This window comes from Amblyomma americanum, chromosome 5 (genome assembly GCF_052857255.1).
Source record: "Amblyomma americanum isolate KBUSLIRL-KWMA chromosome 5, ASM5285725v1, whole genome shotgun sequence".
Classification (NCBI taxonomy): Eukaryota; Metazoa; Arthropoda; class Arachnida; order Ixodida; family Ixodidae; genus Amblyomma; species Amblyomma americanum.
In genome coordinates, this window is record NC_135501.1 from 180,803,724 (window position 1) to 180,827,392 (window position 23,669).

Consider the following 23,669-nt stretch of genomic DNA (forward strand, 5'->3'; position numbering starts at 1 on the left):
TTTGAAAAGTGGAAAATTCCAAGTCACTGTTATGAAAATATTGAAGTTAATGGTCCATTATTCTGCTATGTAGCAAAATATTTCTTTTAAAGTGTTTCCAGTGATCGCATCAAGCAGTTAAGAGCGCCGTAGAAAACCAATGAGGGACGCTTTGGACGATATCAAAAACGTGAATAGAAAAAAAAAGAGTGCCATCGTGTGATCTGCGGGTATATTGATTGTTATAGTGAAATCTTACGTTGTATGAAAACACTGCGTTCATAAACGGTTTCCCGCTCAAAAATTCTTTTGTCCAGAATTGCTGGGTATGTGAGCGTCAGCGAGAAATCTCCGAAAAACCTCCAGAGAAGTAACCTAGAAGGCAGGTGGCCACCTAGGGTCACCTGATTTAACAGCGTCAGCACAACCTTCCCCGAGCCGATTATTAACAAAGTGACCACCGTCGGAGGTGGCAGATACATTAATGACTGGTCGCTCGGGTCTAAGAGCAACCTGAGTGGCACAAGGCCCACTGGTGGCAGCACCTCCATCGCAAAGCAGTGGCGCATCGCTTAACCGCTGCACCACTGCTCCATATGGTGTATGAGAACTGCAAGGGATATATGCATTCAAACCAGAGAACTACCACTTCTGCATGTATTGGAATTAACCCATTATGTCATCGCATCGTACCGTTAAGGCGAAGCTTAAGTGTTCCTTCCAATTTTTTGGTGGCATATACAGATTCCTCGAGAGGTGTGCCGGATAGCGGTTTCATTTAGAAAACTGCTGTAGAAATCAGTAAAATACCTCGTCTTCACTAATGCATGGTTGGAACATATGATTGGAATACGGCTGCGTTAATGGAAGACAGTGCCCGCTGGCAGCGGAGTGTCAAAAGCTGCGCACCAGTCACAGGCGTTCGTAAGCAGACGAACACTGGCGGATGTTTGCCTCTCTACATGCCTTGATGGGCATGTTGTAGTCGCGCACATCGTAGAAGGTAAAAGAAATACAGCGAGCAATCGCGTGAGTAGGTACTTGCAGCTCATGAAACAATATAACACCATCTTCGCGCAGCCCTTACAATTTGTGGATGGGCGCGGTACATCAAGAGCTAGTGCGGGATCCAAGGAATGACCAACCTAAGTTGTCCCTCCGGCAGAGATTCTAGTGTTTCCTGAGAAACTTCAACCACTAAACGTAGCTGTTTTATTTTTGCACAGTCTCGGGCTAACACAACACAGTGTTCCATGAAATGGCCGCTCCCGCCTTTGTGGGTAGAAGTTCTACACCTTGTCTCTGAATGCCTTTTTCTTGAGTACAATTCTGTTGTTGCCATGCTGTCGAAAACTTATTGAAAAAAATAAAGCTTATTCAAGCCAGTATGGAAACTTTTTATTCGAAGAGGCGCACTCAAAATAAAAGAAGAGCACCAGAACCGAGCGCGAGGTTTTAAAGCGCGTGCCACGGGCCGTAATAGCTTCGTTCCTTTCGGCACAGCTGACCGTGGCTTCTTAGCTCCCTCTGTGGTCTTGCCTTCTAGTACGGTTCTCCACTGTCCGTTTTGGTCTTCAGGAGGAACATGTGAGGCATGGGTGAGTACAGACTGCCCTCGTCGTCGCCAAGTAACCTGGTAGACCCTATGCCCGACTTCTTATGCGGGACAGCTATTTCCTCAAGGGAACATCTTACGGCAGGGAGCATCAAGCTATGTGCACCGAATAATTTTGGCTCAGCGTAATCTTAATTCCGGTTTTGGCGTGCAGTCGCCTCCCGTAGCTCTCTTCTACAGCAGGAGCCTCTTTTCGAAAGGGCTCCACACCCACAACGACATCCATCTTGCTCACCATCAAGGCAACTGAAAAGGCTCGGGATGTATGCTTCTGTCGTTAACTTCCACGAGTTTCTTAAAAGTGAACCTGAAGTCGCAATGTAGACTTTCAGTGGCACTTTGCGCCCGGAAACTTTCAAGTTCACAAGTGGCGGTTCAAGTAGCGGCCCAAGTAGGGGAAACCAACCAATAAGAGGTGAGGTAGAAATTCGTGCAGTGAGAATTCCTAAGCGTATAATAATGACAGCTCAGTGTCTTAAAAAGATAAGCCGGATAAAGCGCCTCCTCGTCCATGTATCACACTAAGATGTCATTATTATAAAGGCGCCTATTTCTACTGCATTCATTTTTACGCCACCTCAAGTAGCTCTGTCTTTCTTACTCTTACCATTTAGAAAAGCAGACTGCGCCTACAGGCAAGTTATCAGGCAAGCCCTGCTCAATTAGTTACTCTAGACCTCCAGGGCTGGTTATCTGAGTTATGTCGCGTTCCGTTGCGTCATTCATTCTACCAGCCCAAAAGATGCGCTCAAAACTTTTCGAAGCTGTTGTACAACACGACGTCGCACAATGTCCTTGCTGTGAGGCCAAATATGATGCTCATGCTACTAAGCAAAGGTGAATGATAAGCGTCTCACAAGAATAAAAACTAATCCTTACTGCTTTGTCTCTTGACTTGAGGAGTCCCAGTGAAATATACTAGAAAGATCACAAGATCACGAGCTGACTCAAAGCTTGTCCGCAATGAAGAAAAGCGCGACAGCTGAAACTGAAAACCCTCTAAATGGCTTGTAATTTTCCTTCGCAGCTACCGAATTTTCTGTCCAAGACGTGTCCTCGATTCAATCGGATATATCAGGTATGTGGTGCAAGTAGAGCAGCTTTTTCTCCAGCCACCTATTTTCGCTCCTCTGTATTCAGTGGCGAAAATAAACATGACTATTAATATTATTATTATTATCTGCAAGCACTGTCCCCAAGTTGCCATCATTACTTATAAAATGTGCGCACTTGTTTAAAGCATGCCATTTGCATGAACAATGCTTAGCCTATTTGCGATAGACCTCCATGGAGTGACGTATACCCTTGATGGGGATGTGCGGATATAGAAAATTCACTTAGAAGCTAGACACGTCACCTTTTTTTTTTAGGGCTGGAACAGGAAACCAAAGATTGTGTGAGCGCTGCTATTGCACTCTTCCGCCGCTTTGGAGCTGTGCGCAATGCACGCACGTTATTTATCTCGAGCAGGTCTAAAACAAAGGAATAATTATTTGTTAGAATTCATCTTAGCGCCATAACACGGCTAAAAATCAAAGTAACTCAGGTTTTTGTGCACCCTCAGGGATAACAAAAATATTAGCCCTTTTGAAGGGCTAAGACCCGGGATCCCCACCAGTGGTCCAGGGTAGTTGCTCTCGCACTAGTTGACTACGATCGCTCGCTGATGGCACAAAGTGGACGAATTTATAAAAAAAATCGACAGTGGACCCCTGGAGCAAGAGTACCCAAAACAGGTCTGAAGCACTTGTTCTGCGTCTCTGAGCGACAATTCTGCTGTTCCATTTAAAGGTAGAGCGTCTCGAAGCTCTATACATTCTTGGCTCACAATGTTTTCGCCGACACCAGAGAGACTGCAGTGGCAGCTTTTCGTTTAATTTTCCTTTCCCGCACGTTATTCCTCAAACACAGGTAAGAATAAATGGTCGAACAGCTGACGCCTTGCGAGACCAACATATATGCGTTTTCGAACAGCTTCGAGGGAAAGCAACCCCTCTAGTGAACTTAACAATTCGAAATAGCCAAGATTTGTTGGGCGCCAGCGCTTTGTGTGACGGCGTTTCCGATATTCTAAAAAACTGATGTGGATATTAGTTACGATGTGCTACACGGCTCTTAATAAGGCGACCAATGGTAATAGTCAGAATTTTGCCCATTTAATATTATTTATCAAGCCTACTAGTTAGCATGTCTTCGTTGCATTCTAATGCACTACACCATTGGCAATGGTATTTTGAAAAAGCGCTCTTTTAACTAAGTCATTGCGTTTTAATTGCAGAACAACTTAGGTGAAACCCCTGGCATTCAAAGATTTGCAGATTATGCGCGTCTCGGCCGTCAGACAGTGCTGCGCAAGACAGGTGGCAAAACCGAACCATCCTATGCAGGAACTAGGCACAGGAAATCTGTAAAAGAGCTACTCGTTTCCATGGTTGTCACACAGTGTCGCGTTTCGTTGACCACTCAAAATAACCAAAGGGGATTTGGAATATTCGATATATCCTATTGCTTTTCTAAGCCCGTCGGGAATAGGTAGCGTGAGGTCAGGAAGCATTCGATATGTCTGTCTTTGCAGCGAGGAAAAAGTAGGCCACTATAACTACTATGTTTGCGCTGAATCCCCCGTGACACTGCACGCTTTCCAAAATTACAAGTTATACCTTAATGAGTTAAGCGATGTTCACTAATTGCGTCCAAATGACGACACTTCTTACTGACACCCGAGAAAGCTGGACATAATAATAATAATAATAATTGGTTTTTTGGGGGAAAGGAAATGGCGCAGTATCTGTCCCATATATCGTTGGACACCTGAACCGCGCCGTAAGGGAAGGGTAAAGGAGGGAGTGAAAGAAGAAAGGAAGAGAGAGGTGCCGTAGTGGAGGGCTCCGGAATATTTCGACCACCTGGGGATCTTTAACGTGCACTGACATCGCACAGCACACGGGCGCCTTAGCGTTTTTCCTCCATAAAAACGCAGCCGCCGTGGTCGGGTTCGAACCCGGGAACTCCGGATCAGTAGTCGAGCGCCCTAACCACTGAGCCACCGCGGCGGGGTTAAAGCTGGACATTGTTAGAAGATTACTATATGTTCTTTTCACTACCCGTTTTTGTAACGACTACTTTTCCTGTGCTTCAGCAAAACGGTGTACGACTTAGCCTGCACACATCATAGCACTGTTGGGGCCGCCTTGTAAATGATCTGTTATAAGGGGGGCTTGCGTAATACCAAGATATGGGTATATAAATGGGCTGCCTTAAAAAAACGCTTAACCCCCAGTCAGCATTCCTCGGACGGAAGCATTTTTATTTAAAACACCTGGCTGGAAGTCAGGAATCCTAGTGCCTGCAGAAGGCACTAGACTGGTGGTGCTTCTCGCAAGTCTTTTGTAACATTTCACTTTTCTTAGCCGGCGGTGAAGAACCGGGGTAAGTACATGCCTTCTTTTCCACCCCTATTTGTTGTCGCTACCGTTAGAATCGCTGAAATTTATTGCTCATTGCAGGCCCTAATTTATCTCTCGCACTATTATACGAGTGCATTTTTTCCTGCATCTGTTCAATGATTTTGTTGCTAGGTGCCGCAAAGGTAATAAGCCATCTCGGAGTCACAAACTGGGACGAACTGTACGTGTCCACACGCGTAGTAGGAGTCGGCTTAGCTTCGATGTTTGGCCCAAACTGATACCAAAGTCGCAGTGAATTAGCCTTTATAAGAATTTTAGTAAGTGGTATGATGGCAGAGCTGTAGCTCACAATAAGGAACTGGCAGAAACTAAGGAGAAAATGCTTTCAGCTGAGTGCCGACTTGTTCTGCCAACCCTGAGTTTTCTGGCATTCACTATAACTTGGTCGGTGCTGAAGAAGGCTTGTATCCACGTTCTCTCTTCCACTTCAGTGCACGTTATTGTAAATAATTTTTTAGCGTCCTTTATGAGTAAACTTGGAACTAAGCAAATACTCGAATAAGGTCCTTTTTTATTGAATAGCGCACGCAGAATTATGAATATTGCGACAAAGTGATAGGGTTTAAAGAAGTGTACTCTAAGGCAGCGCTGCCGCAACGGCGGGGTGCAGTTCAGGCAATTGTTTGCAATGAGGGGTCCTGCACTGACGCAGCCACTTTCATAAACACTACATGCACTGTTAGACAAGCCCTAAACTTCTATTGAGGCTTGTCATACAGTTGCTCACTGTAGGCATATTAGCTGTCTTTGTCACGTGCCACACATGTATAACCTAGCAGTCGTGCCTCTATTGTGATCATGACATCTCTTATTCTCCCAATGGCTTTTTGTGCAGGGACAGCAACAAGATACTTTTCTTCGTGTGCTGTTTCATCCTCATGTCCACACTTGTCGCCCTAATCTTTTTCCTGATTGGCTTCTCCGGGGATTGTGAGTGTACACCTTCTCATATTACTTTTGCACAGCAGATAAACGAAATAGCAGGCTATACAATACGTCCGTGAAAGTGTAGAAGATGCTAAGCTGAGTGTTTTCTGTGCCACGTGCGGTCTAGCCGTTTTTAGCTCCTTCTGAAGTCGAAGCCACGGCTGGTGCAAGCTAAGCCATGAGAAACGCTCAATGCGTTTCACACGGCGTTACCTGGCCTTTCTTCGGGGATGAGGCTATCCCCTAAAGCATGGCGAAGTTTCTCTCGTGTAAAGCTCTCTTGCGAAGTTCTTTTAATGCTGAGAATGTAGAAACTCCGGACCAACCTTCTAAGCTCGCGCTGCTGTCATCACATGCAGCATTACTTTCAACACTGAAAATTGTCGACATTTGTTGTACTTCTTACTACCGTCGGAACTCTCGATCAATACAACTTAAAAGACGACCGTTGTAAACAAGAGACCGTTAGCCGCTGGGGTCTGTATTTTTCTGCTAAGGCGTCACATCATCAAACATGTAAATCTTTTAATGCTTCCGACTGCTACACAAGTCAAACAGATCGAAATTTATCTTCACGCTGTGTTTAGTATATTGTTCTCAGAACAAGAAAGTTTTTGTATTAACTTAAAAGAGAACTACATAAATAAAAAAATAGTGATGCTTGTCGTGGAGGAAGAGTACGTAGCGATCAATAACGCGGATGGAGTTTCACCGGAGACTTCAGTTGACACTAGGTGTTAAACTTCTGGTTTTAAACCTAAACGAAGTGGATAAATTCCGATGATTTCAGTTTTAGAAGCTTGGTTTCAACCGCAAAAAGGCCAGTATTATTACTATGCAAGGCATTGTTAGTTCGCTCTTTGGGTACGTATCACACGTACTAAAAGTTGAAAATTAACTGAGTAGGGAACCCAGGGGCATTATGGAACAGCGGTGCAGTACAGTCTACACACAGGGAGGCGCCAATTCCTCTCCGGCTTCGAGCTAGGCTCTGTTTGTTCACTACCGTCATCCGCTTAGACCAGTTATTCGGTTAAGTAGTTTCTCAATTGTACGTAAGACACTGACACGAAACCATGCATGCGCGCCACGAAATAGTACGATGCTCCTGTTTCTGCGACGATTCAGAGGCAATTTTATCACTGCCATCAACAAGCAGACCACAACATGCCCATCCCTTCGGTCAAGCCAGCGCGACCACCCGAAGATAAGATGTCACCCTAGCTCGTAGACGTACATTTCATTTGCGTTTTTGTCTGCCGGCTATTGAAGTATTTGCCTCACCTTTTAGTCACTATAGTGATTCAATCTACAAGCTGAGGTGCAAGGGCTACCATTTGTGCTTTAAACACTTGAAAACAAACAATTACTGCTGACAAAAACGCTGACATAGACTCTAAGTGACTATTGATCAGAAATAATTGTCAAAATAAAGAGCCAGAAAAAGTTGGTAACTGATCTCTAGAAAGTAATACTCGCCGTAACAAACCGATACTTGCGTTAACAAATGAACGCCGAAAATGTCCAAGCTGCCGGGGTGGCTCAGTGGTTATGGAGCTCGGCTGCTGACCTGAAAGACGCGGGTTCGATCCCGGCCACGGTGGTCAAATTTCGATGGAGGCGAAACTCTAGAGGCCCGTGTATTGTGCGATGTCAGCGCACGTTAAATAACCCCAGGTGGTTGAAATTTCTGGAGCCCTTCACTACGGCGCCTCTCATAGCCTGAGTCGCTTTGGGACGTTAAGCCTCTATAAACCATAAACCATAAACCGAAAATGCCCACCGAATTTAAAACAAAATAACACCGAAAACTTCAACCTTTAGTCGTATCAGGCTAAAGTCATTGAGGGCAGAGGACCCATTATTTAGTCGAAATCTGCTGCGCGTACTAAGATTAGCCGATAACTTGCTCATGCAGCATCTTGCCGTAGTCTGTACTGTTCTTAAAATCTGAAAACTTTGCAAACTGCTAAGTAAGGCATAATCAAGTTATGCGCGATAGCCTTAGAGAAAGCCTTCGCATCTCGACATGCACCATTTAGCATCCGTCTTAGAACCTCTTCCTCGCTGCTAAATTTTTTTCCGTGATTTGTTTTTTTCCTGTTGTTCTTTTTTTCTTCAATAATTGGTCCAGAGCCTGTGAATTTACATCGCCACCGACCACAGGGATACTTCGGGCTCACAGGCCTGGGGATACCGGCAAGCGTGCGCTCTAACGCTAGCGCGTTGGAACTTGATATATGTCCGCATTCAGTTCGGCAGTGCTCGCTAGTGGCACTCGAAAGACAGCTGTGGCTCATGCTAAGGGCAGCTGCACTTGGAAGCAGTTTTGAGCAGCACGCTTCTCATTTGTGGCCGCCAGCGGTGGCTTCGAATTCGTGACCACGAACTGCGAGCTACACGCAAGAGATGTGGGTGAGAGCACCCAGAGGTGACGTTTCTCGCGAAATCACTGACAAGGCTTGGTTGTTGCTTTGCGCTCTAAAGGGAGCTTAGCACCGATTCCCAGTGACCAATACACCTGCTCAACTATTCCGATCTCTCATTGTCCAGTAGTATTTTGATTACCAAACGAAATGAGTTTTTTTCGCGAAATGAGTCAAACCTAGGAAACGGAACTGAGATTATATTGGAAAGACGAGCATATCTATACATCTATTGTTAGAGAAACTGTGGTAACGAAAGTTGCAACATCGTGCGGAGAACACTTGAGCACAAATGACTTTTCAAATGAAAGTTTAGCGAACTACTGAGGATGAAGGTATCAATATGAGCCAAATACACTCTTGAAAGCCTTCGTTTTCAGCAAGGAACGCATAGCTTGGACTGTTTAATGCCCGTTTCACTTGTTCCATCTCTTGCGCTGCTTTCCCGCTGACTGTATAGGATAAGGATATGTACGCGGAAAATATGAACGCAGAAGATGACGATAACAAAGGGAGGATTAGCCCCGTCTCAAAGAAGCAAGAATTAGCTTGGGCTCATATCCAGCAATTCTGGACAAAATCATTTTTGAATAGGAAATAATTTGCAATTCTTTCATATAATGTAAGATTTTAATATAACATTCAACATATCTGCGGATCACCCGACGGCAGTCTTGAAGTTTTTTTCGGTTACTATTTTTGCTATCGTCACAAGCATTCCCCATTGATTTTCTATGAGAGTCTCTTTGTTGTGACCGGTGCAAACATTTTGAAAGAAAGATTTTGCCACCTATCAGACGAATGGACCATTATCTTCAATATTACCGCAAAACTATCTACAATTTTTCAATTTTCAAAATTTTTAACCGAAATTGCTGGACATGTGCACTGAAATAGTTTTGAACGCTTAGTAGAGCTAGGTGACTTTGGTTTTCTTCTATTGTTGTATTGTATTGTAAGTTGTATTTGAAGACGTAGTCGCAAAGCCAGCCACCCTTCCCCAGAATCACCCCCAAGCCATTTCTGCGCCAAAAACCTTTACACAGGGGGCTTCATTTAAGGACATTTTGGGAGCCAGATGTTCTGCGTAGAACACAAATGGTGACTGCAGTATTTTTTTTTTGTTGCAGTTGAAACTGACAGCGAGGAGGAAGCGGGCTCAGCCACCAAAAGCAGTGACGGAGGAGGTGGAGGTGGCGGGCCTGCTGGGCCACCTCCATTCCCTCCTCCGCCACGACGCAGTGTGAGTAACGATGCACACGCAGGATCGTTTTGCACACCTACAGCCACGACGAAAAGTGTTTGGGCTGCACGGTTTACTGTTGAGCCCTATAACCAGCAGTCTTTGTGTTGCTGTGAAAGACCTAACGTTCTTAAAAGGTGAGCTCGGAGATGTTTCTCGGCTGGCATAAGTTTGGAGCTTGAGGCCTGCTCTTGTAAAGAACCTCACCGCTACATGACTGATAAACAACCCATCTGGGCTAAACAATTCTGATCAAGGGTACACATGCCAGCGACGAAAAATTGCCGTGCGTTTCGATGCGTCTGCAATATCTGGATCAAAACGCGTTTTTGTCGCTTACGCAACAACAACAACAAAAAAACCGGAACCCCTTTGAAACTGCGCTATACGAAAGATAACTCAGTTTCTTCCTCGTAATTTAAGGAGCATTTTATATTTTGTTCTTGAAAAATAAGCAAGCTCAAGATTTTTCTCTTTTCCGTGACAAGGTGAGAAAAATGTGAGAAAAAAATGTGGCTATATGCGGAGGGCCTTCCGTAGACAAGACGTCTTGATATCGTTCTCTTTCAACTATTCTTTCGTGGGCTCAAGAAATTCGGCCTCGCCTGAATAGCGGTGTTAAGTTCTCGCAGATATATCTCACGATGGGTAACCATGTGCGGCCGACCTCATCCCTTTTGTTCTTTTTGACTGGGCTTCTTAACTGTCAATGTTGTGTTCCCTTCCTAGTTTTCTTATTATGTTGCCCTCAACCTCCTCCTTTGCATCACAAGTGAATGTACAGTCGATGAATCCTTTAGCCATCGACCCGCTGTCTTGTCAACGCCTTATAACAGCGCAGCGCGGCAAAAAAGAATAACAATAAGTCGATCTGAAACATGTGCGCTTATTATTTCTTGTTAAGCCGCTCTGCGATCTGATAAGACACTGACAAGACGGTCGGGTGAAAGTTGCGCGATACTGCTAAAGAATGGGCCTAGTGCACATTAACTAACTCAATTGTTTATCTTCTAAAGTACCCTGTGATGTCCTGGAATATCCATAAAAGCATGTTATCCCTTTATAATAATTTATTCGGGTCTTTTGGTTGTCAATAAATGAAAGAACATTTTAAAGCTCCACGCGCATTGCCGTAGCCATAGGTTTAAGGTATACGGTTAAAAAGTGCTCAGAAAGTGGTCTAAAAAATCTTACGTTGTCGACTTGATCGCCGGGGTACTTATCTACTCTATTCCGAATGTGCATAGAGAAAGCCCTACGGTTCCACGAAACCCTTGGAAATGATGGATCTGTGAGGGGCAGAACACGCTGTAGCATTCTTTCGGACTGCCTCTTCCATCTTACTACTTCAGGGTTTGGTGCCTTGTAACGCCCGTCTAGAAAAATTAATGCTGCATATAGTACCATTCGAACTGCGTAGGGAGCAACCTAACACGACAAGAGGACTTTTGTACCTCTTGCATTACGTATGCGGAGAACATGAAAACACCACTGAAAAAGAAAAGGAAACATCAGTGTGCGGTTTTGAATCATTAATGCGAACGTTAGGCGACTACGTGGCGCTGGAGCAAAGGGAATTCACTCACAACACTCACTTTATAGGCGCTCTCTTTGGTTCTCGGTACTCCGAGGTGCATTTTCAACCGTTGGTGCCTGATGGTGAGATTCAGGACACTGCCCCAAAAGGTAGAAAAGAAACGAAGGAGTTACGAGCAGCTAAAGCTATAACCATTAGGCTACAGCAGCGATGGTTTAAAGATTAATTAAAGCGCTCGCCTCGTACGCGCGAGGTCCACAGAATTGCAGTAGGTTCTGGTCTCGTTGGTAGGAGTCGCATTTTTACCGGTGGGTGCCCTGCGGCAGGCCTTGCCAACGCAGACAACGTTGAAAAATGAATTTAAGTGTTACAAACGGCTAACGCTCAAAACGAGACTTTTGCAACATCTGTACTTGGAGCGCCCAATTTTCCGCTGCTAAATGACGAAACTAGGCAGAGGAATCACCAAAACGAGGCCTTCTTTCCATTCCTCCCCCCCCCCCCCTCTCCCGGTAGCAAGAGCTTGCGCAGACGGTACAGAGGTACAGATGCTATGGAAGCAAAATTTCCCAACAACAGGCCTCAATGCAGCAACCCCTGGAACCAGGGCGCTGATGTAGACATCTGCGGTGCAAAGATGTTTTTTTTTGTACCGTACTAAAAACTCTTTAGACAGCCTATAGACTGTCTATAGACTCTCCATCGGCAAGTCCTAGAGAACAGTCTATAGGCATTACAAATCTTTTAGACAGTCTATAGACAATGTATAGATTTACGTCAATGCACATTTAGTAGACTTCTGTAAACCAGCAGTCTATATAATATGAATAGACAAAGAGCTATCTATAGGAAGGCAATACAGTCTATAAGAAGTCTGTAGACTGTATAAAGACCATTTTTTAAGGTAGGCGAGAACCATGTCGTGGGAAACCGAATAGGAAGTGCGAGACAGCTGACAGTGGAGCTCTGCAGCGCAGGGTCGTTTCAACGTAAGGACATCACTGCTCTACAGATGTGCAGCACAGGAGGCCGGGAAGGAGGAAGCTGCTGAGTGTCGCAGCAGGAGGAAGCGCTAGACGTGGGACCGCTGAGAGTGGGAGATACAATATAAGGGCGAAGCGTGGAGGGTTACGGCTCGCAGCTGCAATGGTCCTTGAAACAATATTTACAGCACTTTTTTGCTAAAGCATCGAAACGTTCTTTAGTGGTACGACTTAACAGGAAGTTAATCGCCTCCACCTCAATTCTGTCTCATTTCTATTGGGTGAGCAGGAAGTCAGTTGCCCTGAAGTGATCTGAATCTGGGATAATTTCATTCGATTGTAACTTTCGTACAACTTAATATTCATGGAACGCTCAAGAAAAAAGTAATGATGAATGTTGAACGTAGAATATTGAAGCAGAATATTGAAGCTCGGGATGATACGAAACCGCAAACATAGCCATACAATGCTCAAGCATTAAAAATTACTAACATTGTGGCGTTGGTAATATTTAGTACACGGATGTATGGAGTGGAATCCACTACGCCTTATTTGAAACATGATAGCGACCTTCAGACATGAACTGAGAAGAAAATGTCATTAAGGAGTCATTTTATTGTCATAACGCTGTATAGATCTGTAGTCAATAGCAGCCTAAATTAAACAGAACAGACCTTTTTTTAAGGCTGGCAGGAGCGAGCAAAGCGCTGGCGGCACGACGCAAGAGAGCACTTCACTGGCAGTACGTTGTTGATAAACATGAAACAGCTCACGTACGTGTTACGCATTAACAAAAAACGCCGGTAACCGGAAACATCGCATGCGTAGCATAGTGCAACATGCCCAGCTGGGCATAGCGTTAACGCAGGTCGTTTATTTCTCACCCTACTTTTACACATATGATGAGGATAACCGTTTCTCACCGAATCAGTCAAGTTGCCCTTCAAAGCGAAGTATAAAACGAAGCGCTCCGCCACGTGCCACTTATGTACCAAATTTCAGCTCGAACATGACAGCAACTGAGCCTGGGGAACCGTTATTCACAATCGTTATGAAGAGACAACGCTCTGTAATTTTTCTTTTTTCTAATCAGCGCTGCGTCGTTTTTGCCCTGCTATTGATACAGAGTCCTCCCAGTCACGCCACATCGGAATCGACAGCGGCCTCTGCTACATGTGAGTGACGCATTGAAATTCAGCAGACTGGCTCAGCCGTCCTCGCCTGCTCAAAGAAAACTGAGCAGTCTGGTTTTGAAAGCTCGGATTTTGAAGCGAACGCTGCCATACTACGTTTCGTCTTGTGTTTCGTCTACACTGTGGTCTTTGTTTTTCCGGGTTTGTTAAATATGAAAATTAAGAGCAGATATAAACACGCTTTGAAATTAGTAGCTCTTCGACTAGGGGCCCTAGAGATTAGCATTGTAATTCATGCTGCGTGCGCATAACTCGGAAAATATTACACCTGCGAGTAGAATAGCGTTTTTTGCATGCCACGTACCTAGCAGACTTATTTCGCTGTGTTATAGCGTACTGACGTCTGAAGCATACGCATCAGCTCAAGATTGGATGCCAATGGCGTGTCAGAAACTAGAACTAGTCGTGACAGTCAAGACATTCATAGGACGGTCCCCCAATCATAATTTAATGACCCTTAGGGAACCGCAATGAGGAGTGGCTTAAGGGAAGGTGGACAAAAAAAGCGATGTAACACCAAAAGGTTACAGCAGCAGTACGTCTGTTTTGTAGGTAGTCGTCCTTCTTTTTTCTTCCTCCTTGTTTGTGAAATTGCCACGTGCTTTTTTGCCTGCAATTTGTGTACCAGGGTCAAGAAAAGCAATTATATATTAATACCACACCTCGTACTTATGCTTCACTGGCGACACAGCCCAGACGACCACGACTACTCCACCGCCGCCTTTGCTGTGCTCGGTGGACCACACGGCCACGCTGGAAAACGTGTATCCGGCCGACGGCCTATGCGATATTCTAATCTACACGAACGTGAGGGTCGACAAGACCAACCAAGTCACCTCCCTAAACAACGACAGCTACACTGCCTTCATCACCGTCTGCGGTGGATACGCAAGCACCTCTTGCGGGCTGTCGTTCGATGCGCCGTAAGTGCTGTGAAAAAATTAAAACTATCCATCTGATTACCGCAGCGGAATCCAACGCGGGCTCAGTGTAATGTTCTTTACATTCGTATCGGAAAGGGATAACGCAGCAGATGTGGGCTCTGTTCATTGCTGGCTGTATGAGTCAAAGCATATTTAAGGGAACTGTTGCGAACTCCCCTTATGCGTTTGGCGCATGATGGCCTTAGCAGCCTATGTGCCATAAAACCTAACACAACCCAACACAACTGCCCTTTGAAACCTCGCTGTTCTCTTGTGGCCACTTGGCTGAAGTTAGCGGATGGATGCGCCATCTGACAGCTCATCATGCAAACTCTTACTGTTCTTCGTCATTAGGGTCAGGCGTGCTGAAATGCATCGCCACGATTCACTTCTTAACATTTCTTGATGGTTGAACGCACTTAACTTTTCACAGAACGAGAGACACAGCAACAAGACTAACACAGAGCGCGCTCTGTGCTGGTGTTGTTGTTGTTTCTCTCGTTTTGTACAATGTTAAGCGCTTTGAACCATTTTGAACAACCTGCTAGGCCCAAATATTGCCATTTTAACATTTCTGTCCTACAGTTCTGTCCAATTTTTGCCGCGTCTATTGAACTAATTTTCTTGGCAGGCAACGTCGATTTACTGCACCGTTTACATAGAGACCGTAATGTACTCCTGCAAGGTTTCTCCGCGGCGTACATGCGACACTACAGTCTACTGTCAGCCCTTCACGGTCTTTACGGAGGGTTTCTACAGTCATTTGCTCAAAGAGCTCTTGTATGAATTACCAACGGAGGACTGCGTTGCTGTGACGGTCGACGTCGGCGTTGTAGCATTTCCTGAACGAAAACTGCAGCGTCCAACAGCTGTTTCATAATGATGCCAGGCAACTGAACCTGAATGATCATTATGTGGTTACGCGATCCCGGGGAGCTTCATGTGGTTGGCGGGGCTGAGAAGTGAGGGCTGCAAGCGTATGGAAGTTTTCGAGCGTTAGTTTATTTCTTCACTGCGTCGTATCTTCCAAAAATAGGAATCTTTGAATATTGCCATCCTTCTGTCACTACGTACCACTGCTAGCCCTGTGAGCCCACCCTTTTACTTCGTAGTACCATATGTGCATGCAAGATTAGACATTTTTGTCAGACCTTACGGCCACTGCAGGTCAAAGGGCGCTGCCATCTCTTTCCAATTAACCCTGTTCCGTGTCTGTCACCATAGCCCTGCAAACTCCTTAATCTCATCCACCCACCTAACTGTCTGCCGCCCCCTGCAAAGCATGCCTTCTCACGGAATCCACTCTGTTGCCCTTAAGAACCATCGGTTATCGTGCCTTCGCAATACATGCCCTGCCCAAACTCGTTTGTTCCTCTTGATTTAGGCTAGGACGTTAATGAGCCGTGTTTGTCCCCTGACCACTGTGTCCACTGGTCTTAACGTTACACCTATCATTCTTCTTTCCATAGCTCGCTGTGTTGTCCTTAAGTTGAACCCTTTTCGTCAGCCTCCGCGTTTCTGCCCCATAGCTGGGTACCAGTAAGATACCGCTGTTAGCTTTCTCTTGAGGGATATTGGTAAACTGCCATTCGTGATCTGGGGGAAGCCGCCAAATGTACTCCACCCCATTTTTATTCTTATAGTTATTGCACTCTCGAGATCCTGATCTGTGGCCACTACATGGCCTTGACAGACGCATCCCCTCATCTCTTTCAACACTTCGCTAAACTGCTGTTCCCTTCCGAGACTGTTGAAGATTGCTTTGGTTTTCTGCATATTAATATTCAGACCCATATTTTTGCTCTGCCTGTCTAAGTCATTGATCATGCTTTGCAGTACCTCTTCTAGTATTTCTGCGGAGCAATTTCCAGCCACGGGCATTTCCTCCTCAGGCACACAGTCCCACAGCATTTCAAATGCGCCCCTCGAACTCCTGTCTAGATGTGTAAGGACATATTTCTTCCTAGCTTCGAAAGATTTAGACTGACCAGTTTCACAACCTAAATCATGCCAATTAGCGCAGGTAGCAAGTACGCAGCATTGAATGCATTACTTTATTCCATCAGGTTGGTTTCGAGTAAAAAATAATAAAACCTGAGGGACACTATGCTCCACCCATGGCCATGACGCCATGGCGTGAATTGGTTGATATTCATAAATGCGGAATTGGTCATTCTCTAACATACATTCCCAAATCACTGGGGGTGCTCACATCACTCCTGGCGCAGTTGTGCAGCGGATGCTCCAGTGCCCTGAGATGGCAGGTGCTGGCAGGTGCTGGCAGGTGCTGGAGCATCTGCGATCCAGGTTTCTTTTCCTGAGCAACCTCATGCGACCAGTTGTTAATGTATCTCTCACCTGACACGGTGGACAGTTTGCTCCCAATCACGCGGGCAAGTCGCAATGACGCCACAAGATCCCGTGACCTAGGTTACCTACTTATGTTGCTTCTCTGGGGAATTTTATGGCTTTTTCGTACACGTGTTCAACGACGCCCGATGGCTTGGACAACTACGTACGCTTTTGTGCAATACGGGCTCTTTAACGCTATCGTGTTGAGTACACAGCCAAAAGTGTATCTTTCTCAGCCATGTTGGGGGGTGGGGGGGCTCTCAGCACTCAGGAAGTCCTCTGCTTTGGGAGGAGGGTATAGCCGAGGAGCAAACTTTGACTATATATTTTAAGCAAGTATGTGCACAAGACTTTCAGTTAGCGCAGCCAATCATGGACCATACTGAGGGATGGGCCAATTTGTAGAAGCGAAAAAAATTCAGGGGAGCACTTAACTCACCTTACGTTCATCAAGGCGAAAGCATTTGTGTCGTCCTGTTGAGCTTTCTAGCTGAACACCGCGTCGCATCACGCTTCTCGAATTAGCTTCGGTTTAAATTTACGACATACTACAAACCTTCGTTATATCTGGTGTGTTCGTTATGCCTGGTTTCAAGTTACGACATACAACCTCGTTATATCCGATGTGTTCGGCATATCCGGCTTCAGGTTACGACCTACTACACCATGTAATTATTATCATCATTTATGATGTTCTTGGAATTATCCTGAATTCAATATTTATAATGATATTATAGTGATTATAAGGATTGTCATTGTGATATTATAATAATCAAGTGATTATGTCAATTATTGATGACTATTGATGACCTTAGATGACATTTGGTTTGACTGAGAGGTGGAGCGGACACTTAATGTACACGTTTCCGGCGGACACGTCTTGCCCCCACTGATGAGGCAAGAAAGGCGTTCGCCTTAAAATCACGATTACGTGCGCGCGCGCATGTTTAGAGCAAGTGCGCCACACCATCGCCCATCATCACCATCATCGTCCTGCATCATAACGTTCACTGCTACGCACACGATACTCGTACTCATTGCGCCCACTTCCCTTTCTCACACCAGCTGCTCCGACTGTTGCGTTGGGTACGCTATTGAAGCGCTGATTCCACAGACCAGCGCACGCTCTATTTCTTCCGCAGATACGCAAAGAAGGATATTTTTCAGAACCAGACAACGCAGCAGAATCTACGGAACCTACCGCCGTCGATGAAGCACTTGGCCATACTGAACATCTACGGAGAAGCCAGCAGACTGGCGCTCCTAGCTTTGACGCTGCCCGATGTCCTTAACGTGAGTCAAACCCTAAGCTCCTACTTTTCCGCCAACTTTCTTTAATGAGCTTGGCAGTGCAGCACACGGCTCCAGTGCCACCCGTGGTGCCCTCTATCAACAGTGCGGTGGACTTATGCACTGGGAGGAGATGTGACAGCTGGCTGAATCCGTGAGATACTAACTGCTCTCTATGCCTCCCTCCGCAACCCCTACTTCACTTTTGTGGGTGATTTAGAAGGCTGAAGTACTTCACGCTGCGCATTTTAGGGTTTTCATTGTCCGTTACTTTGGTCCTTGCCTCTCGCGCAACCTTTACTGTGAACTGTAAGGTCTGTTCGAGAGCGCATGACACAAAAGGCGGAACGATAGCTCGGCGCCATATATACCTAAACATGTGTAAGAATAAAATAAAAAACAGAAAAAATGAACACCACGGAATTTTTCATTGGGGATAATGATCCCAGCGAGCGCCTTGTATTGGCGAAATATTGAAGAGGAAAAATTTTTTTATCTTGATTCAGTCTTCTGACGTTTCCTTCCCCGCGCAAATGCTTCATTGGCATTCTACTCTATACCATGGCCAATCCCCCCCACGTGGGTATGTGCCATATTACTTGAGGAGAATAAGAAGAAGAAGAAAGTAGCGAAGAGTTTTTACGCCGATTTTCAATTATGATAGCTAAAGTGCTTAGACGCTTAACATTTTCTTGTAGAATGCTTCTCGGGCTTGTATGAAAGTATTTATAATATACTCTTCTCACATTAATAAAAGCTCGGTTTGTAAGCGCTAATCGATGTATATTTCTTTACTTTCGTCTTCCCTTGAACGGGCACTGTTTGGCTGGAGCAGGACCAACAGTTCTTTTCTAAGACCGTGCTCCATGCTCTTTGCTACGTTCTACATGACTTAAATAAAGTGCAATAGGTCCTCACCCGGCATATAGAAGTAAATGTATGCGCGAAAGCGTAGATATTTAAATTAAGGTTTATCAAGGACCGTATGGTCCCACTAGCGACCGCACAGTGGTGTCACTACAAGCAAAGCGGCGGCTCCAGATTGTAAGTCGAAGTGTGGAAACATCCTAAAGACTATGTACCGTGTCTTTTAGCGCTCTTTTCAGGAGTTTCCCGAAAAAAACTCCCGGTGGGTTGTGCCGGGTAGCGTATTTGAATATGTTAATTTCTCGCTGATGCAGTTCGACAAATTTTGCCTCGTTTATAACGTTTCAGGTTCTGAGCTCCGTAAGAGGAGGAGACCGAACAAGAAAATTAATTACGGGCTTTGGCACTTCTTATTACAACCGCAACGACTCTTGGAAGGGCATCCAAGATGCAATCACGGGAATGCTCCTGTAAGTGTTGTGGCACAGAAACTGAGCGATCAGCCTAGTATCAGGTCTTCCAAGAGTTAAGTGCGGTAAACTTTGCATGCGACCAGTTCTGCAGTTTGCTTGCTTTTCGCATCGCTTACTGTTCGTTTTACTTTTTCGGGGTAAACTGGTACAGGTCGTATATATTCTAAACGATGGTTCGGTTTGTTTTACGAGGGTTTTACATCCCAAAGCGACTCAGGCTATGAGGGACGCCGTAGTAAAGGGCTCCGGATAATTTCGACCCCCTGGGGTTCTTTAACAGGCGCTGGCATCGCACATTACACGGGCCTCTTGCATTTCGCCTCCATTGAAATGTGACCGCTGCGACCGGGATTGAACCATTATCTTTCGGGTCAGCAACCAATTGCCATAATCACTGATCCACCACGGCGGTTGTGTTGTGAATGAAAACTGGACCGTACAGTCATCCACACACCTGTCTAGACCGCAAAAACACTGCGCCAGAGATTACACTTGAGTCATCTACAAGTGACCTAGAACTCAAAACAAGGCTTTATTAGGCATGCGCCATTTCTTGGATAGTGTTTAGCTCCTAATGTCTTTAAGAATTACATCAGCTCCGCTAGGCAGCGGCGAATGTCTTGGACGCACAAGAGAGGGAGCAGCTCGTGTGTTCTAGACAGGTATGTGGACGACTGTACATCGGCTACGTAAGGAGAATTAATAGTCCAAAGTAAGCATGACGTGCAAAAAACAATGTTCAGAATGAACTGCGCAGACCAGCAGGATAGATTCTATGATCTTCTGTATCATAATCGCAGCCGTTGCATCTACAACCGGATTAATGCTTCTGGCATTGATCTCCACTTATCCTTACCTGGCGAAAGCTGCGGCTGCCCTTTCGTCTTTAATTTTGAATTTATTCTGCCCACCCGACTTTCAGTGAAGCCCTGTTTCGCTTGACTTGCCTTCGAATCTGCATTACTGTAACACAGCATGGGTTGCCCGCTCTCCGAATAGCATGCCCTCACTATGCATCTGTGGTCTTTTTTTAAGCTAAGATTTTGTTAAAGAATGCTAGTTGCCCGATTAACTCTGTTCTTCATGCGACACCCAATCTCAACTTCATCATTTATGTTTCCACAGCCGTCTGCATTTTCCCGAAATTAATTGAAGTCAGAGGCTTTTTTAACCATCGAAGTTTAGGAGGCATTGATAATACTGGCAGGAGAAAGCTGTTATTCACTCTTCGATTGATGGATAGCTAGATGATTTGTAATCAAAGTTTTCGCTTATGTTGCTTAGATTTAGGTTTCAGCTTCACTTTGGCGTCGAAGACTCATATATAGGTCACATGAGCATGAAAAAAAAGGCAATATATTCAGTGCTTCTTCATTTGTGCACGTTCCAGCCTTTGAGGTAGGCTGGCTTGGCTTTAATGTTGCTGGGAATTAGAAGGACGAAGCTGCAATTATATCCTCGTTTTTTCGCCTAGCGTGGCATATGACGTCACGTTCATTGTTAGCTGTTAAAACCGAAGCTAAAGAGTCGTGCAGACTTGGGAATCAGTTCAATGCAAGTCACCAAGTGCAGTGAAGTAGTTGAAAGCGAAACTAGCCGGAATTTGTTGCCTGCTCCGAAGCAGCACGATAGAGAAATTCAGTTATAAATTATTTTGCTGCGATAGGCAACTCCGATGTGGTAATGCATGCATGCTGTCTTACGCGTTGTTACAAAGAAAACACGCAGCGAAAAATTAGTGTCGATGGACATCAAAAAAACTATATTTTATGCGTTGTTCTGGATTGTTGATATTTCTCCGTCAGCGAAAATATTAATAAACACTTCGTCTATGTATCAACACCAATTGGCCCAAACTTCAGTACTTCAGCAATTTGTCAATGCAGCCCAAACGCTCTAAACATGGCCTAGCATAAAGTATAAGAATCTCACTAGAGATCAAGTAATCGTGTACCTTTCAGGACTCTGGAAGAGGTAACAATCTCCGTGCCTTTATAGTGCGCAAAGTGGCTTATATAACTGCAAATGCATAATACCTGCGCTTTCCTTATAAACCAACACTTATCAAGACACTGCCCAATTTGTTTCTTATGCTGTGACGTCCAGTCACGGCCTCGGCCGTGTATGTTCAAATCGCCGCGTTCGAATCTCTGCAGCGATGTCCTGTGCACGCCGTTCACCTCGCAGGGCTAGCGACACCGATATCATTGTGTTACTCACCGCCGCTGTGGGCGTGCCGATCCTGCGGGATTGCGTCGCCTTGCCGTCCACCGCCTGGCGAAGTAACAACCGAATGCCACCCACATTCGTGAGTTGACGTGAGCTTTGAGCACCATTAGTTGTCGCTGTCTGCTCTGTGTGTCTTTGAAGCGAAAGCTTAATTCCCCGCGTTAATAATAAAAATAATAATTGGTTTTTGTGGAAAGGAAATGGCGCAGTATCTGTCTCATATATCGTTGGACACCTGAACCGCGCCGTAAGGGAAGGGATAAAGGAGGGAGTGAAAGAAGAAAGGAAGAATGGGTACCGTAGTGGAGGGCTCCGGAATAATTTCGACCACCTGGGGATCTTTAACGTGCACTGACACCGCACAGCACACGGGCGCCTTAGCGTTTTTCCTCCATAAAAACGCAGCCGCCGCGGTCGGGTTCGAACCCGGGAAGTCCGGATCAGTAGTCGAGCGCCCTAACCACTGAGCCACCGCGGCGGCGCTACATAAAGCCGATTTCGCTGTGCGTTGCCGGTTGACCTTCAAGTGAGCAAGAGGTCAAGTGTGGCTATAGGCCGTACCTCATGTGGGGTCGCACCACTTGACCTTTGAACTTTGACCTTTAGATTCGCCGGTAGAGGGTGATAGAATAGACCGCAGCGTTCATTGGGTGACCAACCTCTCGCGATCAAGCATTAATTTAACTGCTATCTGCCAGGGTGGCAGGGTCGGCGCGCTGCCTATTAAGTGCGCGGAACGCACTCGGCGTTACAGACGCCAAGTCGCGTCTACTTGCCCGATGCACCACAGCTTTCTCTCTCTGACCAGGTCCAGCAGTAGTTCAACCGCAGCAAATGTTTTGCAGAGCCAACTCTCCTTTGTTTCAACTCGAACTTCCATTGATTGGTTTCGAAGCTTTTGGGTCCTGTATTAGAAAGCGCCAAGTATATCAGGAACCTTCATTTTATTCGAGCTGCACAGAACTAAAGCAAATTCGCGACCTCTCGAGTGGACTTCATTGAACAGCAATATTAACTATTTATTGAGCTGCACTTTACTTTACATTACATTACTTTACTTTACATTGGCTGCTTACATTGGCCGCTGGAATGCGCTTAAGCACAGTCATACGGATTCAAATGAAAACTAGAAAATTTATCGAAAAAGTATGAATAGCAACAGTCTGTCCGTGATGGTGTCGTTGGAAGCGCACATCAGTACTACAATTGCTGTTGGGTTTACAGAAACAAAGCCAAGATAGCAGCTCGTGGAACTGCTTATTTCACGTAAGCTCAATTTAGTGTCTATATGTAAAAAGAAGGCGATGTTTGAAAGCAAATATCTACAATAATAATTCTATCTAAAAAATATGAACAGTGCTGCGTGACATGCACTCTGTTGTAATTTGGAACATTCCTTGCCTATAGACTGGTGCAGTATAGCCTAATTAAATCAAGATGCCAATGAAAAGCTCATCGCGAAGCCATTTCCGCTTGCATACGCCCCTATTGGAGACGCTCAAGAAATAAACTGGTAACATAATTACAAATAGATAACTCTTAACCAAATGAATGAGGCGCCTGGTTGAAAATATAGGCATCTCGCTGGGCCTTAGTAATACCCAAAACAGCTTTTATAATTCAAGAACCGTAATTTTTCGGGGCTCCGGGGTTTAAATATTTTCGACCAACTCCCCGCGAAATGCTACATTTCGACAAGCTGCCATGCGCCCACACCGGATGTCCGATCTGTGCTGAGAAGTGTCATCTGTGTATCGAAAGATTTCAACGCTTTTGTAGCGATAGCTTCATTACGGTAGCGTTTCCAGCCTTCAGCATGGCGGTGGAACGTGACGGTGGCGGCGCAGCCACGGCGTGGCTGCGCCACGTGGTCACGTGACCAACCACGTGGTGCGGTGCACACCGAGCTGCAACAGCTGTGCGCATGCGCCGTGTCAAAAGGGACGAAGTTGAAGAAGGAACGCCCAGCGAAACGGAGCGGCGAAAGACTGACTTTGCAATTCAACTGAGCGGGTTCCACTCGGTCAGCTGTATAGCTATCGTGTCACTCAAGGTTTAACCAGAGCTAAACCACCGCCAATTTTTAGTATCTGTAAACTTTCGCTGTTTTTAAAGAATTCGCCTTTAACACGTATTCTTCTTTGCCTTGCGAACTTCAGGAGAGG

The 23,669-nt window shown here is 45.4% G+C and overlaps 1 protein-coding gene across 1 annotated transcript; it reads left to right on the plus strand.

Moving 5' to 3' along the window:
• Positions 1-1,573: 1,573 nt before the first annotated feature.
• Positions 1,574-21,592, plus strand: LOC144134429 (uncharacterized). Its single transcript, XM_077667345.1, has 10 exons — positions 1,574-1,577; positions 2,622-2,672; positions 5,005-5,023; positions 5,897-5,991; positions 9,545-9,657; positions 13,304-13,352; positions 14,062-14,293; positions 17,788-17,938; positions 19,151-19,272; positions 21,463-21,592. The coding sequence occupies exons 1-10, from the start codon at positions 1,574-1,576 to the stop codon at positions 21,590-21,592; spliced, it is 966 nt and encodes a 321-aa protein (XP_077523471.1).
• Positions 21,593-23,669: the final 2,077 nt, after the last annotated feature.